The sequence below is a fragment of the Chiloscyllium plagiosum genome, unplaced genomic scaffold (genome assembly GCF_037043375.1).
Source record: "Chiloscyllium plagiosum isolate Xiang-an unplaced genomic scaffold, Cpla_swu_hap1 HiC_scaffold_3, whole genome shotgun sequence".
Lineage (NCBI taxonomy): Eukaryota > Metazoa > Chordata > Chondrichthyes > Orectolobiformes > Hemiscylliidae > Chiloscyllium > Chiloscyllium plagiosum.
The window spans coordinates 35,591,211-35,605,235 of NW_028270141.1; the positions used below are offsets into that span (position 1 = coordinate 35,591,211).

Below are 14,025 nucleotides of genomic sequence, written 5' to 3' on the forward strand. Positions count from 1 at the left end.
TCGCCTGAGGCGGGAATTGAACCCGGGTCTCTGGCGCTGTGAGGCAACAGTGCTAACCACTGTGTCACCGTGCCGCTCACGATCTTTTTTTTAAAAGGAAACACTCCGGATGTTGTCTACAGAACTCTAAATATACCAATTTTCCATAATTCTTCAAAACTTAAGTCCTTCAAGCAATATTAAACATAAAATGTTTGGTGACCAGAGTATTACCTGCCATTGCATTGATCTGGATGGGACGAGTGGTGGAAGATCCTAGTCCATCCTAATCTATCCTAGTCCAAGTTAGTGACAGGCAAATGGCACTGTGAGCTCCTGGCCCAGTACTTGTCTGCTTTCATTGTTTCCTTTATTTTCCTTTTTACTTTTGCTTTTGCTCTTTTTTTTATATCTCTTTGAAGGCTTTTTTGGCGTTTTCAGCAGATCAAGAGCGAGTCACACATGTCCACGAAGCTGGGCTTGCTCCTTCAGTTTTAGTTAAGATAATGAGTCGTTTTTGTCATCCAAAATCTACCAAGACGGATCATATTGGACTCAAGATGTTAACTCTGTTTCTTTCTCCTTGGATGCTGCTGGACCTGCTGAGTTTCTATAGAGTTTTTTGTTCAGATTTTACACATTCATAGTATTTTGCTTTTATGTTCACAAGGAAACTCAAATTCTGGTTTGATTTGAACTCCGTGTGTCAGAATTATCTCTGATGCCCATTTATCTCTGATGCTCATTTATCAGTGCAGTACTCACTTCCTTCATCCAAATAGAGATGTACTCAGGGCTTAGCTCAGATCATCGTGGAATTCCAGTCAAAGGAAGAGCTCTGTATTGTCGTTTTCTGCCTCCTGCCTCCCAACTAGGTACTACCCCATATGATGAGATGGGCACTTTAGACCCCACAGATCAATCCTATCTAAATGATTGCTTTGAAGCATAAAAATGCCACCATTAATAATAACTTTCTGTAAATCTTGCTGCCCTGTAGTACACCTTATTCTTCTGTAATGGTCGACAACTGAAGAGTTACTTTGATCAAATCTGTTCTTTGTTCTGTTTTTGTTCAAGTTTAACTTAGTAGTACTTTAAGGTCTAATGATTTTACAAGCTTAGTATTAGTGTAAAGCTGAACTCTGATTTTAATTGCAATTTGATTTCAATGCGAAGGTTAGTGTCTGAGCTAACTCTAAAGTGAAGCTGTGTGAAATGTGATTGATGCAGTGTCATGTGTTTTGCACACCACAGAGAGCCCAAATCCAGCTGTAAAAACTTACTTTTCAGAGTGCTCAAAGTCAAATTAATCTCTTGAACATTTGTAAAATTTAAATCAAAGAAAAATATTTCAGATATCTAGAATCCTGAGTCAAACAGAAAAGTTTGGAAGCGTTTTGGCAAACCAGGCAATATCGGCGGAAAGAGAAATAGTGCACCTTTTGCGACGATGAGATTTTAAGAGAACCTGCCTGATTTTTAACTTAGTTTTAAAAAGCAGGATTCTGAACCACAAGACTGTTAACTCTGTAAGTCTCAAATGTCACTAGCATGTATAACATATAGCCAGAACCAGTTTATTAGGAGATGATGTTGGACCTCCTTATACAGATACAGGATAATTTGAAGCGACTGAATGGTTTGCAAGGTTGCTTTTTTTAGTGTTGACAACAGCAGAATGAGACACTTCAAGGCCAGATGGCTGAATTCCTTCCTTAAAGGGCATCTACTTGTTATTCAATGAAATTTCTAACATTGGGGAATGATTGCACTGATTTAAACATTTGTCAAGCTCTCTACTAAACAGGAGTTAAAACTTCCAGCCAGGCAGGAGCCATACAATGTAAACAAAAGTCTGATTGGCTGCAAGACTGAACTGTAGCAACTTGTTGAGTAGTTGTACAAACTGAGATAGAAAGTAATGTTAAGTATTACTAGTATTAAAGAAATGTACATGAAACTCTACTTGTCCAATAATAAATTCTAAAGGGCTGGGAGGAGAAAAACCTAAACATTTCGGTATTAAAACAAAATTTGTTTAAAAGGTTAAAGGTCTTTTTCTCTGCTGCTGCATCTGAATTCACACCAAATATAAATAGTTCTGAAATTGCAAGATATTTATTTTAGAATTTCTGTATTTATGGCCAGATGTTTTAACATTGCAAATTGAACCTTTTTGTGTTAACAATTTAATGTTATTGAATTGCAGTGTTTTCCATGATGAAAATTTGTTTTCCATTCTAAGGGTAATTTTTTTTATAATTAACTTTTAAAAGGAATTGAAGTTTTTAAAAGTTTATATATGATCAAGGATTAAAATTATAAAATTGGTAGTGAAATCCTTCACTTACTTGAAGTATCGCAACTTATATTCCATATTTAATTTTTTTTTCCCAGCTATTTAAAGCTCAAGAAGCTGGCTTCAGTCTCCTATTTTAAGATTAGTAACTTTATTCATCTGTATTAAGGATTTAAAATGACAATTATCCTCAGTTTTGGTAACCACTGATGTGTGTCACCATGCCTCATAAGTATAATTGACATTAGTTGACCAATATCTGAACGTTAACTGTTTTGCCCTCTCTCCTGTATCTTTCAAAATGTTTACGAGGTTAAATGAAAAGATGGGACGAATCAATGTAAGATTTTTTTAATTGTCCTTGGTGGTCATAAAGGAAATTACAGCTTGTTTGTTTCTTGGAGTAACTTCAGGATGCAGCAATTTAAATTTCATTTAAAATAAGCAAGTTCGACTCCCTGGTAATTGTAAAACCTATGCTTCTGAATATTGGATATTTTTACACAAAGTTGGAGCCCCCTACAATCTAATTTTGGAAATTTATGTAATATTATTACCCTTTTAAGTAAAGGAAAGCTAATTTAGAGAAGGGTTTTGAATTTTGAGTATCATCCATGAGACTGCATTATGAATATTGTGTCCATTTTGATTGTCCATTGTGAAAAATATTAATGAAAAGCAAAACCAGGAGAAATTAATTTGTATGGACTTATTCTGGTTATTTTAATGTAAGAATGTATTATTGCATAGTACGCATTGTTAAATTATTTCATAGTACAAATAAATTTGTATTATAATTCCTTACAGAGAGTAATTGCTGTGTTATATGCTTATTTGTGCAGCAAAGAAGATAAGGGGAAAGCCAAGGAAATAACTGATCTGTTACCGTACTTTCAACAGCAGCTCAGCTTACAGGACTCTTTCCACAAAATATGTCAGCCTGAGTTTGGTGTGAATCAGACACACATATCAGGTACAGTTTTCTTTAGGAGTTGCAATGAAACAATTGTACAAATCATTCCCTCATGAATTAATTTTGTAAAATTGAAATACTTTTGAAGTACAGCTCAATTCCATTACAGCAGGCTAAATACCCAGGAAAGTCATGAATTGAAACACTTGTTTGCTTTCTATAGAATGACTTTGGGCAGATTCAACCTAGTTTACAATGGATACGGGCTCATATGTGAGACATATTGAGAATCTCCTCAAAATTAAGTGGCATGGAATGGAATCGTGTCTGTTCTTCTGAGGATTGTGGCCTAGGCTGGGGCAGGGGTTGGTGCTTGTATGGGGCGATGGATGTTAGATGATATAGTTAAAACTACATAAAGAGTAATGTGATCAATTATCCTTGCAATGTTTTGGCACTTTGTATATAACTGAAACTTTTTCTAATAAAAGGAGGCTTTTTGAATTGCTCATTCAGATTTCAATTTAACTTCCAAAGCTGTAACATTTTATGTGTATTATGCTGATGCAAAGGCAGACAATGAGTAAGTATCCTGTTAAACAAGTGTATAAAAGAAGTTTTCATATGGTCAGCAGGTTTCACAAAGTAATTGTCAAAATTCTCCCAGTGAAAAATGTTGGATTATAAAATTAAGGTTACTGCTGTGAGAGTGCAAAAGACGCTGAGTTGATTTTTCTCCTCAGTTTTCTTTTAAGAAAGACATCCGATGATACACAAACTTAGTCTGGATCAATCATTCTTCAGTTTGAAATTTACACCCGTAACTGGTACCAGTACTTTGGCCTGGGGAAGGTCATGAAAGAGCCATTCTACAATATAATTTGTGTAATTCCCTGGCAACCATGCTGTATGTAATCAGGGCCATTTCTCGGTTTGTCAAAACTGAATAACCAGTCAATCAGTCCTGAGGTCAGTTTAGGGTTTGGTTTTAGTAATTCTGTTCCCATTTTGCTAAATTGGTAATGACCAATCATTTTGTCTGTTAGTGATCTTTAAAATCAACTAAAGCAAACTTCAGGCATGGCCAGAAATACTTAATGGCATTCCACCTGGTGCAATGTTTTTCATGGGACTTTTCAAAATTTGTAACTGTAAAAATACTGCACTTCTATGCCACAGTGGAAAGGACTGTGTTCAGCCTTTCTACACAGTACAGATTTAGAAGCAAAGATACTATGACAGGATCTCTGCTGCTAAACTCACTTGATCAGTGATCTCTTCTGTAGTCTGATCAGGTAAGTTAGACAAAACTTCTGTGCTGATGTTCCGGGGGAGATTTTATTTTCTGAGCTGCAGCCATCCCTCCAGAGCTATCAGTGATGACAGCCCTTTTGGCATGTCAAAAGGCTTACGTTTTGAATTTCAAAGTTAGCTCTGATCCACTGTAAACTTTGAAACAACGTTCAGGATGATGATTAATTCACCTGAGTTGGACATGCTTTCATGAATGCATGCGCCAAACATAGGTAATCCAGAAAAGTTTTGAGAGATTCATAATGCATCTTTTCACATCACCAGTGATTAATTTCACTGCATCAAATGAATTTCACTGCTAGTCGTCTCCAATCTAAATTAAAAGGTTTGAAATTGTTATTTGGAATTCCATTCTCTAGGAATTGAAGGACTTTATCTGATTGATACACCTCAACAGAAGCATGCTGAGGTAGTATGATCGAAGCTGTTACCCAGCAGATGAGATGTTAGACCAAGGACATAGAATCCCCACACTGTGGAAGCAGGCCACTCAGTCCATCAAGTCCACAGCAACCCTCCAAAGAGCATACCATCCCAAACCCACATCCCCATCCTTGTTTCCCTGCATTTCCCATTGCCAATCTACCTAATCTGCACATTCTTTGACTGTGGGAGGAAACCAGAGAAACTGGAGGAAACCCACACAGACACAGGAAGAACATGCAAACTCCACACAGGCAGTCCCCCGAGGGTGAAATCGAACCCGGGTCCCTGGTGATATGAGGCAGCAGTGCTAACCACTGAGCCACCATGCGGCACCCGTCACGTCTGCTTGTGCAGGTGGATTTCAAAGCCCCATAGCTCATTTCAATTATCAATACCAAATTAAATGAACTGTTCGACTATCCATTGATGGGACTTTCCAATCTGTAAAACAGCAGCAGTAGTCACTTACAAAGTGAACACCACAGCAGTCACAGCATTTAAAAACATTCAGTGAATTGTGAAGCATTTGCAAATAACTTCAAGCAATGTGATGAAGGATTGTAACTGAAAATTCACAATTTCTTTATTAGTTTATGTTGCTGATGAAAGTGGACAGTCATTGTGTAAGTCTTACCTTGAGGAGAAAGTGAGGTCTGCAGATGCTGGAGATCAAAGTTGAAACTTTATTGCTGGAACAGCACAGCAGGTCAGGCAGCATCAAGGGAACAGGAGATTCGACGTTTCGGGCACAGGCCCTTCTTCAAGTCTTACCTTGAAGCAAGGTCATTCTTCTTGCATCACTTTCTTGCCTTTGGTATCTAAAATGTGCAGAAAATTGGAACAAAGCAGATAGTGATGACGCCAGTGAAATCATAGGTTCCAAGGCTAGTATGATTCTCTGACATCTTGAAGTTGAAAACTACCTGCTTGATATCATTGCCTCTTAGGAGAAAACTCCTTTCACACCTACATGGCCAGGTGTATCAATTCAGACATGACAGAGCTACTTGAACTTTTAACGTCAAGGCCTTTATTTGATTGTAGCAGACATCTCCTGCATCTCTAAATCTCATGAGCTAACTCCAACTGTTTTTTGAAGCACATTGGTTATTGTTACCAATTTCTAAAATAAAATAACTTTACTTCACATTCAGTAAACCAATTTCATTGTTATTTAATGTTTTCAAATAAAATATCCTTCAAAAATAACCTTGGACTTACAAGAATGATTATGCTTTGTTGTTTTTGATTATGGCAATTTTGGTAGGTCCATCGTACTGAAGCTTCTGTTCCCCCCTGGGGATTGACACACCAATGGCAGGTAGAAAGAGCAGCAGAGAGTCTTGTTCAGGCACCCGATGGAAAAGATGTTTGAGCTCTATCATTACTATCCACAGCTCCAACTGTATCTATTTTCCTCTAATGCTCTCCTGTTGTTTAATAAATGTGTTTAGATTGGTTGAGGGTAAGAAAAGGCTTTTTGACGCATTAGATAAGGAGTTCTAGAATCCTACCTGCCTCAATTAAGTAATGAGTTTCTTGTTGAATGTATCTTGATTTTACTACTTTGACAGGTCATTATGTAAGAGTGCATGTCACTGCAGCAATATGGATTCCCTGATCTGTAAATCACACCACCACTTAGGGATCACCTCTTTTTCTGGATGTCACTGTATAAGAAGTCTGCAACAGTGTAACAATAAAGCATAAAGTTGCTACAAAAGATGATTATCACCTTCGCCCTTCCAAGTGAAATTCATATTCTATTTAGTGTTTTCATTCATCCAACCATGCTTAAGGGTCCTTTCCAATTCAAAAAAGGCATTTTGTTTGTCTTCAACCGACAACCTTTTCACAAGTGTATTTCATGGTTAAGTATACCTTGGGAGAGGATGAAAGGTTTGTGCAACATTTCCAGTATCAAAGCATCAAAAACTTGTAAGTTGTTGGTGGGGAATAGATTGACCTCTGCCTTTATAGTCTTCAGTGAATACTGCTGGTGCTGGCCTGTTGTAATAGATGCCTTCAATTTAAAGAGTAAATTCTACTTCAAAGATAGATAATCTGGCTTTTATAATCAGGTATTAAATATGAAATGAAATAGTGTTCAATGGAAAAATAAAGAAACAGTTGAAGGTTAAGCTTTCATTATAACAAAGTTCCCCTCAGTTGGTCTTAACCTTCCTTGTCCTTAATATGTTGCAACATCAATGTTTAGTGTTTTTGACATAATTTAAACATAACTTTCCAGATAGAAACCTGATCTATTTAGAGTAATAAGAGATTTGGTGGTACAACTGCTCACATTAATGTGATAACATCTTTGTTTACTTTATCAACATCGAACTAGGAATTATTTCAAAAGCTAGACTAACCTGAATTTCATGACGACATTTAGATCTTTGACAAGATTAGCTTGACAGGTTCAATCAAGCGTGTGGTGTGACTGACTGTATAGACTAACAGCTGGTGCCATCTTCTGCTATAGTTTTGGCTAGATTACATTTTTGAGAAAGCACATAGTATGAGCAAACTATTTAACTGAAAGAGCAGTCTAGTTTGTAAGAGCATGTTCAAACCACAGGAAATGTATTTCTGGAACCTTTTAGTGTAGCTTTTGATTCAGTTTCTTGACTCCAAAGAGAAGCCGCATTTTGTTTCTTGTTTTGCCATCATCAGTATACAGAAGGAATCTTTTGAGGTCTGTATCATAAAGAAAGAAAATGTTGTTGACTGAGGCAAGAAACAACTTTTGCAACTTGTAGATGTTGCTACCTTGAATAATACTAAGTTGGTGTTCTGTGCCCTTAATAAACAGTATCTATTTTCCTCTAATGCTCTCCTGTTGTTTAATAAATGTGTTTAGATTGGTTGAGGGTAAGAAAAGGCCTTTTGACGCATTAGATAAGGAGTTCTAGAATCCTACCTGCCTCAATTAAGTAATGAGTTTCTTGTTGAATGTATCTTGATTTTACTACTTTGACAGGTCATTCCAGACTTTTATCACCCTTTAAGTCAAAAAAAGCCGATTTAAATGTTTGACTTACAAATATATACTCTCTTTCTACAATCTCGATTTATTAATAAGATGTTCTACATTTACTTTATCCATAAAATTTGGTATTTAATACACCTTGGCTTTTATATTTTTTTCCCTTTGTTTTTTCATGCATTGTGAATATTGCTGCCATATCAGCATTTGTTGCCCATCTATAATTAGCCTTGAACTGAGTGATTTGCTCAGCCATTTTAGACCATTGTTCAGATTCAACCACTATACAAAGTCTGGAGTCATATGTAAGCCAGGCCCAGTAAGAATGGCAGATTTCTTTCCCTAAAGGACATTAGCGAACCAGATGACATTTTACAGCAATCGATAATCATTTCATGATAACCATCACTGATGACTAACTTTGAATTCTGGATTTATTAATTTAATTTAAATTCTGCTGTCATGGTGGGATTTGAACCGTATCCCCAAAACATTAGCTTTGGCCTCTCAATTGTTAGTCCACTTACATGACTATTCTCCTACGAGGTAACTAGAGATTAAGGTTTTCTACTGTTTCATCACCGCTGGAATCAAGTTTGCTGCTGTTCATTAAATCTTTGTCAGTCTGTGTCTCTTATATGAAAGCAAAATTCTGAGGATGCTAGAGATTTGAAATAAAAATTGAAGTGCTGGAGAAACTGCAGGATATATAGCAAGAGAGAGAAAAACAGTGAAAGAAACAATATTGAACTCAAAATGACTATGGACTGACAGCTTGTGGTATAATTTTGGTTAGATTATACTTTCGCAAAAGCTGACCTGCTGAGTTTCTTCAGCATTGCAATTTTATTTTATTTCCTTTAATTATGGTTCCTTCATTGTGATTGGATCAAAAACCTAACAGTTCTTATCTAATTTCATCATGGGGATCACTACAGCAGTTTAAGAAAGCCCCCTTGATTAGACAGTCAGTATGATCTTGTCAATGTTCCCCATGTTCTGAGAACAAATAAATCAAATACTTGAAATGAGCAGCAAATCATGCACTTTGCAAATGCCATCTATCTTTTTGAATTTTAATGTTATCTCTGCACTGTTAGCTTAATACTTGCCTCATCACGTTTCCTCAACAATTAAAAATAAATCTGCTTTTAATGTTTAGTCTCTTGTGCTCATTATTTCATTCAATTACTAATCAGTCACTTTTTATTTTCAACTACTTTGTTGTTTACTTTTGTATGTATTCTCTCACAAGTTGTCAGTTGCGTCTTGATGAAATAGGATCAACACATAAAGTTATTGGTGCAATGAAACAAAACAGCCTTGGATGAGGGTCCAGCAATTACAGGAGTTTTGATAGAGCATTTTGCCTCTAATTATTCCTTCGTTTCTAAATATTTGTTGCAGTTTTACTGCAACCTTTACGAAACTGTACCTTTGGGTTACAAAGAAATCATCTTGGGGCATTTTTTTAAAAAAAATCACAAAATAGAGACAAAATTTGTTTATTATTTAAAATAAATTGGTTTATTGTTTCGCAGAGCTCCCATTTGAAGTCCTCATGTATATATTTCGATGGGTTGTGTCAAGTGATTTGGACCTACGATCTCTAGAACAATTGTCCATGGTCTGTCGAGCATTTTATATTTGTGCGAGGTATGATTTATGAATGAATAATTTGTATCAAGGGTCCATTTTTGTTGATCAGTCAGAAAATGATAAGATATTTCAGATTCTAAGTAGCATTGCAATTCAGTAATTTTAACATTTAAAGAGACATTGGAACACCTTGTGTTCAATTAAACTCTGCCATATAGAGTCATGGAATCGCATAGCATGGAAACAGACCCTTCCCTTCGGTCCAACTCATCAGCACCAACCATGTTCCCAAACTAAATTAGTCCCATTTGCCTGCGTTTGGCCTGTACCTATCTGATCCTTTCCTATTCATGTATTTATCCAAATGATTTTTAAATGTTGTAACTGTACCTGCATCCACTGCTTTCTCTGGCGCTTCATTCCACGCAAACCACTCAATGTTTAAAAAAAAGCAGTTGCCCTAGTTTGGACAGATATGAGCCAAGAGGAGGCAGTTCAGTTTGGGATTATGATTGATGTGGATTCATTGAACCAAGTTACCTTTTTCCGTGTTATATGAATCTAAAAGTAGTCTTAATTTTATAAGTTTTTTTATGTATATTATATATATACCATAGGCAAAAGTGAGGACTGCAGATGCTGGAAATCAGTCTAGATTAGAGTGGTGCTGGAAAAGCACAGCAGGTCAGGCAGCATCCAAGGAGTAGGAAAATTGGTGTTTCAGGCAAAAGCCCTTCATCAGGACTGATGGCAGGGAGCCTCCAAGGTGAAGACTCACTGAGATACTTGTGGAATGAGGAGGAGAACTTCTATGCAATACACTCAGCTTTGCTCCTTACTTACCCAAGCCTTTTCCTTCTAAAACACTCCCCCCCCCCCCCCCCCCCCATTGTATGGTCCTTCATAATTATGCTGCAGTCCAATTTTCCTCAAGCTCCAGCTATTCTGAGGGGTAAATCTTTCTTTCAGCATATCTTGACTTTTGTTACCTCAGTTCCCTGCTCTGGTTAATTTTCCAATATGTCAAGCTAATCTGCTGATTGCTTTCTTTGCTGCAGTACTCTCTGGGGGGGGGGCCATTTCTGATTCTTTCACTAGTTTAAAACTACGCCAACTTCTAGCATCCGTTTCCTCTTAAAATTCAAACTAAGGTTAATCCTCACTCATATTCCTAACAGTATTATGGATTTACCTACCACCCATGTACAATAGCAATTTACAAAGGCAGCTTGCCACCTTCCTCTCAAGGGCAGTTGAGGATAAACAGTATCACCCACATCATGTGAACAAATTAAAGACAAAATAACTCTTGGTGAGCTACAAACTATGAGATACAAACTACAACTCCTGAGCCTGAATACCTCTCCATCCATTTAATACCTCTTCATATTTTTAATAGCAACCAAAATCAATCTGCACTGAAGATTTATATTCCAAATTGTTGGCTAATGTTTTTGTCTCCTCAGAAACTCGGGGGGGATAGTTTCCTTTCTATGTTTCTCTTATCCCATTTCTTGTTGTTTTCAGTTACATCATACATTGTTTTCATTTCTCCACCTACTGTTTTATACCTCCATCTTTTCTGTTCTGATCTTTTAATTCCAATAAACTCTGGTTTGTTTGCTTTCCATTGACTCCATTTTCTACAGGTAAAAGTTTAATTCTTAAAATTACAAATAAACTGTAAAGCTAAAGTACATAGAACCTTGAACTATAGGCTTAGTGTCAACAATGCACATTTAAATTAATAAGTTACTCATCTATGTTAGTATAAGTAAGTAATTACTCAAAACACTTGTTTTCATAAGCTTACTTTTATTAATTTCTGTTTGTAAGAGATCCTGAAATCTGGCGTTTGGCCTGTCTGAAGGTATGGGGAAGAGCATGCAGTAGCTTGGTTCTGTACAGCTCTTGGAGACAAATGTTTCTGGAAAGACCTCGAGTCCGTTTTGATGGTGAGTTAGCAACAGGAAAACCTAAGCTTTAATGTTGTATTGTGTAGATGCCATAACAATATAAAAGAATATTTCACTTGCTTTGTTGGTACTGATTTTGTTGCTCTTGGTGTCCAATACAACTTTAGAGATGTTAGAAATCAATGTAGTGATTTTTCTTAAAATCATGTATGAACGTCATGCGATTACATTAATGACCAAAATTATTTTGTTCATCTGCTAACTTTTAGAGCACTTCTGGCACACATCTAGAGTCATAGAAAGTACAGCAAGGACACAGACTCTTCGGCCCAACTCGTCTGTGCCAACCAGATATCCTAAATTAATCTAGTCTGGTTTGCCAGACTATATTCCTCTCAACCCTTCCTATTCATGTCCCCATCCAGATGCCTTTTAAATGTCGTAATTGTTTCAGCCTGCACCACTTCCTCTGGCAGTTCATTCCTTACACGTACCACCGTACGTGTGAAAAATTTGCCCCTTAGGGCCCTTTTAAATCTTTCCCCTCTCACCCTAAACCTATGTCCTCTAGTTCTGGACACCCCCACACCAGGGAAAACACTTTGTCAACCAATGCCCCAATAACTTTTTTGGGGAGATATAAAATTATCAGATATCCCAACACTTAATTGTTCAAAAGCCAGGACGTCATTACTTGGTAATTCTCAAAACCAACCTGTTGTGTTGAAGCTATATGAGGCCCATATAGAAGAGGATGGATTGGACCATTGTACTGAAAAGGCTGGCCAAGCAAAGAGTAACGTCCATCTCCTTTTGGTGGTGATTGCTTTAAGTTATCATACACTTTGAGGAGGAGGATGTTAATATTAATTTCCAGAACAGTGTATTTAGAAATATATTGTGAAATAAAGGAATTTTGAAACAGTTTCTAACAGTTTATATCACTAGCACCCCTTTTTCTATATTCTAACCTTTTTGACGATTCCGAATTATTGCATATTTACAGTATTTAGTTCACAGTCTCAAAATTTTGTTTGGCATATGAAATGTACTGCACACATTGTTAAACATTGTGAAATTATTTCAATGTAAAACAATATATGTCAACATTGTTGGTATTAGTAACCTAAAATCTCATTTCAGTATGTTTTAAAATTGTATGTACTGGCCATGTAGAAATTCTGATGTTCACTCTGCTCTCCTGTGATTGAAGATGATGTTGAATCACCAGATCTTTCCTACATATAGTTATTTCACTCCCTGTTTTGGGAACGCATCTCATTTATTTGGGTTATAACCATATGGTTAAGTATGATTTGTATTTCACACAATGCATTTGCAATGTAACAAATACATGAGTCTGGATTTCCCAGTCAGCAGGAAGTGATGATATTTGCTGTTGATCATGCTGCAAAATCCAGACTTGCACAGTTTGATGGCTAGAGCAAAATGCATTCTGAGAAATGCAATGACTGATGATATCATGAGCTGAAGACATGCCCATTATAAGTCAGCTTTTTCAATTTTCTCTAGTTTCTAACTCATGTCCCCTTATCTTGTCCACGAGCTCCACCTCCTCTTATTTCAATCCATGAAATTGCTGATCACCCAATTTCCCATTCCAGTCCACATTTTCGACAGTATTGTAATGGTTCCCATCTCCAGCTGTGGTCTGTCTCCTCTGTCATCACCCTTGCCCCAAAAAAGAAAAAAAACTCTTCACCTCCCCCCATGCTCCTCCATTGTCCTTGAAAACTACCATTCCATCTCCAAAGTCTTTTTCATGTCCAAAATCCTTGAATGTATTGCCATCTCCCAAATTCATTCCCTTCTTTCCCAGAGCTCTGTTGTATTGTTCCAGTGAGGTTTCCCCATTTGCCACAATGCAGTATTTAAGAAGGTCAGAAGTCACACAACAACAGGTTATAGTCCAACTGATTTATTTGAAATCACAAGCTTTCAGAGTACTGCTGCTTTGTAACGTGGAATGACAAAAGAGCAGTGCTCTGAAAGCTGGTGATTTCAAATAAATCTGTTGGATTATAACTTGGTGTTGTATGACCTCCGACCTTGTCCACCCAGTCCGACACTGGCATCTTCGCATCATGGTGTTTTACAAAGCCACAAATCTAGCCCACTCCTGGATGTCGACCCTCATCTGCCCTCCATCAACTTGAAGTAATCCAAAATTCTTAGCAAGTCCCACAGGGATATGGGCTGGGTGCTGGCAGCTGGGACTAGATTGGGTTGGGATATCTGGTCGACATGGACGGGTTGGACCGAAGGGTCTGTTTCCATGCTATACATCTCTCTGACTCTATGACAATGACTCTATGACCTCTTTGTCACTCTTAATATCTAATTGCATCAGTCACCAATTGCTGCCTAGGCATCTGGCAGCTACTGGCATAGTTTCCCCAAATGGTCTCCAAGACATTGGTGCAGCAAAATCATGTTGGATCTTTCACTTCTGTATAATCTTGCTCGCAGGGTGGAAGATCAGTTCTTCCTGTAAAGTTGTGCAGGAGTGTTTTCTGATCAGCTTATAGGCTGATCCTTTGTTATATGATATTTCACTACAACG

At 37.2% G+C, this 14,025-nt stretch overlaps 1 protein-coding gene across 1 annotated transcript in view; it reads left to right on the forward strand.

The window, feature by feature from the left end:
- Window positions 1–14,025, forward strand: part of fbxo9 (F-box protein 9) — a 95,792-nt gene that overhangs the window by 44,141 nt on the left and 37,626 nt on the right. Inside the window, exons 8-10 of the mRNA XM_043679725.2 lie at window positions 3,124–3,254; window positions 9,468–9,582; window positions 11,362–11,480. Of these exons, the coding sequence (XP_043535660.1) occupies window positions 3,124–3,254; window positions 9,468–9,582; window positions 11,362–11,480 (365 nt within the window). The remainder of the gene's footprint in view (window positions 1–3,123; window positions 3,255–9,467; window positions 9,583–11,361; window positions 11,481–14,025) is intronic.